Below are 5,008 nucleotides of genomic sequence, written 5' to 3'. Positions count from 1 at the left end.
GCACGGAATTGTGCCCAAAACGGGATGAATTTAATGGGTAGTGACGCAGTGCGTCACACTCTCCCCCACCTGATTTGGCGACGACCGCGGCGCCACATATCTGCAAATACTTGTGGACCTTCTCCTTGAACGGCCACAAGTCTTCGTATTTCTCCCACGATGCCTCCTCGGGCGACTGTCCCTTCCAATGGACTAAGAATTGGGCACTTGAGTTGCCCCAACCTTTCCCTCGAACCAATTGATGATCAATGATGTCCTCAATTTGTTTGTCCGTGGCAGCGGACGTCATGAAGATTTGGGCCCGACTAGACTTACCCCGCTCCACGTCTTCCTTGTCTTCGAAGTATGGTTTCAATTTGCTTGCATGGAAGACGGGATAAATCTTTAAATGCGATGGCATGTCAAGCTTATATGAAATTTTACCAACCTTGGCAACAATCTCGAATGGACCCTCATACCGTCAGATCAAACTTTGATTGACGCTCCTCAATGACTTGAATTGCCTCGGATTGAGCTTGACCATCACTTTGTCTCCGATTCGGTAGTGGACTGGGCGGCGGCTACGATCAGCAAATTTCTTCATTTTGCGGGCTGCTTTGTCAAGATACGACCTTGCCATATCGACTTGTTCCTCCCAAGCCTTTGCCATATGATAAGCACCCGGATTCCTCATTCCGGCGTTGACCGGTAAGGATTGTGGAGTGTTTGGTTGCTGCCCCGTTGCAAGCTCGAATGGACTACGACCCGTGGACTCACTCCGTTGCAAATTGTATGAGAATTGGGCCGTGTCGAGCAACCGTGACCAGTCCCTTTGATTGGCACTAACAAAGTGCCTCAAGTAGCACTCGAGTAATCCATTTACTCGTTCCGTTTGCCCGTCGGTTTGGGGATGGAAGCTGGTTGAAAAGTGCAGCTCCGACCCCAACAAGCTGAATAATTCCTTCCAAAATGCCCCCGTGAATCGCGGGTCTCGATCACTAATGATATGCCTAGGCACGCCCCAAAGTTTAACTACGTCTTTGAGAAACAATCGGGCTGCCTCCTTGGCTTTGCAATTTGACGTGGCAGCTGAGAATGTTGCATATTTGGAGAAGCGATCAACGACGACCATGATTGTTCCGCAACCCTCCGAGTTCGGTAAACATGTGATAAAGTCCATGGTGACGCTGTCCCATGGTTTCTCGGCAGTGGGCAGCGGCTCAAGTAATCCACCGGGCGCCTTGTGTTCCACTTTGTCTTGTTGGCAAACAAGGCAAGTGCGAACGTATACCTCTATGTCGTCCCTCATGCGAGGCCAATAATAAGCTGCTTCTAACAAAGCCATGGTTCGCTTCTGTCCCGGATGACCAGCCCACGTCGTGTCATGGCCCTCCTTGATCAACAAGCGCCTAAGATTTTTCCATTTAGGCACATACACTCGCCTTCCGGTGGTGTATAATAATCCGTCCTCTTCCCAAAACTTTTGGGTCTTGCCTTTGCGCGCCAAATCAAGAAGTTTTTTGGCAATGGGATCATGTTCCATCCCTTCCTTGATGGTATCCAACACACCGCAGCTGGTCGTGCTTAACAGTGCCGACAAAACAACCTTGCGGCTTAGGGCATCGGCCACAACGTTTGCCTTTCCCGGTTTGTACTCCAATGAGTAATCAAACTCCGCCAAGAAGTCTTGCCATCGAGCCTGCTTCGGCGATAGTTTCTTTTGTGATTGGAAGTAGCTGGTCGCTACATTATCCGTCTTGACAATGAAATGAGCTCCCAACAAATAATGACGCCAAGTCCTTAGGCAATGGACGATGGCCGTCATCTCCTTTTCGTGGACTGTATAGCGCCGCTCCGCTTCATTCAATTTTCTGCTTTCAAACGCTATCGGATGGCCCTCTTGCATTAGGACACCACCAATAGCAAAGTCGGATGCATCCGTTTGCACCTCAAACAGTTTCGTGAAGTTCGGTAAAGCCAAAACCGGTTCCTTGATGATGGCTGCCTTGAGGTTGTCGAATGCCCCTTGACACGTACTATCCCACTCCCAAGCACGATTCTTCTTCAATAAATCCATGAGAGGAGCAGCAATGTCCGAGTATCCAAGGATAAATCTCCGGTAATAATTGGCTAGGCCAAGGAAGGACCGTAATTCGGGTACCTTCGTTGGAACTTCCCAATCCCGGATCGCCTCAACTTTGTCGCTATCCATTTGGATCTGCCCTTGGCTGATCGTATGGCCCAAGAATTGTACCTTCGGTTGTGCAAAAGTGCACTTCTCCCTTTTGACGCATAGCTCGTTTTCCCGCAGCACATTAAACACGATTTGAAGGTGCCTAACGTGCTCTTCCATTGAGCTACTATAGACAACAATGTCGTCCAAGTATATGACCACAAATTGATCCAAGTATGGCTGGAAGATTTTTTTCATTAGTGTGCAAAACGTGGCTGGTGCGTTGGTCAGTCCAAACGGCATGACCAGCCACTCGTAGGACCCATAACGAGTCACACACGTCGTCTTGGCTTCATCTCCTTCGGCTATGCGAACTTGATAATAGCCCTTCCTCAAATCCATCTTCGTGAATACTTTGGCTTGCCCCAGTCGATCAAACAAATCAGCTATCAAAGGAATGGGGTATTTGTTTTTCACCGTGACTTTGTTGAGGGCACGGTAATCAATACACAACCGCAACGTCCCTTCCTTCTTCTTTTGAAACTAGACTGGAGCACCAAAGGGTGCCTTGGAGGGTCGGATATGGCCAGATTCCAGCAGCTCCTTGAGTTGTTTTCTAAGTTCCTCGAGCTCCGGAGGCGACATCCGATACGGGGCCATAGCTGGTGGCTTTGCCCCGGGTACCAGCTCGATCTCGTGATCAACCTCCCTTCGCGGAGGTAACCGTTTGGGCAGCTCCTCCGGCATTACATCTTTGTTCTCTTCAAGAACACGTTGGACACATGATGGCACAAATTCAGCTTCTTGGCAGCCACCGATCTCCATCAATGTCGCAAGAAAGGTTGGTTCCCCTTTCTTGAAACCTTTAACAAGCTGCATGGCCGACAGACGGGTGCCGCTTTGAGCGACCCGAATAAGTGGAACGATGCAAGAACCACCTTCATCGCAAATGGCAAGTTGGTTGAGACGTGGCGAAATAAACGCGTTAATCTCATACCAAAAATCCAGCCCCAATACAATATCAAAGACATCCATCGGAACAACCGAAAAATCCGTCTCTCCCTTCCAACCTCCCAAGGTGAGACTCACCCGAGGAGCGAGGCCATTGACATTGGTAGGGAGACAATTGACGGTTTTTAACATGGAATCGCTGGTCACGAATGCAAGGCCAAGTTCTTTAGCCTTTTCTTCCGTAACAAAGTTTTGCGTTGCTCCGGTGTCCACCATAATGCGGACTGCTCGGCCATTCACCTTTCCATCAACAAATAATGACTCCCGAGCTCTCACGCTATGCTTCTTTGCGGCAAGAGCAGCGAGCGTCATGTGATTGAACAAAGCCATGTGGTTGAATAAACCAACGGCATGTCCCTTTCCTTTCTCCGAAGTGGCAGCTTGTGCTTCTTGCTCCCCGGAACTTCCGGCTTGCGCACTAGCTTGATCCCTCCGTGTTGCTGCAACCATCGCTCCCAACTTACTCAACGAAGGACAAGATCTCACAAAGTGAGATGTATCCCCGCAAAGGTAGCAGCCGCTATCGCGGTTAGCCACACCTTTCTTCTTCTCCTCGTAGTTCTTGCGGAACGACGATGGCTGGTTGCGTTCGCCTTTGAACTCACGGTTTTTGTTGGGAATAAACTTGTCTTTGCCTTTCTCCCCACGATCTCCCTTGGCAGCAATGGGCTTGTTCCGACTATCCTTCGACTTGGCATAATCGGCATGAAAATCAGTCAAGGATTCCGCCACTTTGATGGCCTCATCCACGGTCTTGACATTGCGCCTCCTCAATTCTTGTTTGGCCCAATTTTGGAGGCCATCAAGAAAGAAGAAGAGCAAATCTTCACTGCTGAAACTCGTCACAAGAAGTGAGAGTTTCGTAAACTCCCTCACATAGTTATGAATGGAAGAAGTTTGTTTAAGTTCCCTCAACTTCCGTCGAGCCTCATCTACAACGTTTTGAGGGTAAAATTGTTCCTTCAACTCGTCCGTAAACTGATCCCAATCATTTATGGTGCAAAGACCCCTCTCCATGTCCACCTTTTTCCTACGCCACCACAACATTGCGACGTCACTGAGGTACATGGTTGCAATTCGAATCCTTGCTGCCCCGTCAACAATCTTGACGTGCTCAAAATATGACTCCAATTGCCATATGAAATTCTCTACGTCTTGAGCGTTCCTTTCACCCTTAAACACGTTGGGTTTAGGAGCCTCAATACGAACATCATGGTGCGCCACGGAACCATGGTTTCCACCAACACGGGCTGCTTCCAGTTGTTGCTTCAAATCAGCAACTTCCTCCTGCAAAGCGGACTGCCCAAGCATCACCTCGGACAGTTTCGCCCCGAACTCTTCGTGTAGCGCCGATAAGGCTTCCGTGAGCTTGAGTTCCAAGCTGGTCAGCCCCTCTTTGTGCTCTTCATTTTGCTCGGACAAGTCGACTTTGACTTCGTCCAGCCCTTCAAGAGCAGCAGCCTCAAGGGTACCAACGTTGGACTCAAGAGTCTTGAAGCGATGGCCCAAAACCGCTAGGCCAGCCTCTGTGCTAACGATTCGCTCATCGAGAGAGCCGGATGCTGAACCTTCTCCATCTTCCACGTTAGTGACAGCCTCACTAACTGGAAGTTGGGCCTCATCCTTGTTCCTACTCTTGTCACGTTTTCGGGTCTTGGTTTTGCCCAAGTTGTCTCCGCCGTGAACCTCCTCGTCGCCGTCGTATGCCATGTTCAAAATCTGCTTTGATACCACTTTGTCACGGGCCTAATTTTAGCCACGTGCGGACAGCTTAACACTCACGATATTGAGGCTAAAATTCAGTCCTAAACCACCCTAAATTCGTCCCAAGAACTTCCGAACACT

At 49.4% G+C, this 5,008-nt stretch overlaps 1 protein-coding gene across 1 annotated transcript; it reads right to left on the bottom strand.

Annotated features, from left to right (window-relative positions):
• Positions 1 to 2,695: 2,695 nt before the first annotated feature.
• LOC124893678 lies at positions 2,696 to 4,873 on the bottom strand. The gene has a single exon (XM_047404584.1). The coding sequence runs from the start codon at positions 4,871 to 4,873 to the stop codon at positions 2,696 to 2,698; it is 2,178 nt and encodes a 725-aa protein (XP_047260540.1).
• Between the last annotated feature and the right edge of the window lie 135 nt (positions 4,874 to 5,008).

The sequence above is a fragment of the Capsicum annuum genome, unplaced genomic scaffold (assembly GCF_002878395.1).
Source record: "Capsicum annuum cultivar UCD-10X-F1 unplaced genomic scaffold, UCD10Xv1.1 ctg63733, whole genome shotgun sequence".
Lineage (NCBI taxonomy): Eukaryota > Viridiplantae > Streptophyta > Magnoliopsida > Solanales > Solanaceae > Capsicum > Capsicum annuum.
The sequence above is the reverse complement of the archived record's forward strand: the minus strand, read 5'-3'. Positions and strand labels throughout refer to the sequence as shown.

Bases quoted from the DNA above. Each gene is read 5' to 3' on its own strand.
- LOC124893678 (XM_047404584.1), bottom strand. From the start codon at position 4,873: ATGGCATACGACGGCGACGAGGAGGTTCACGGCGGAGACAACTTGGGC.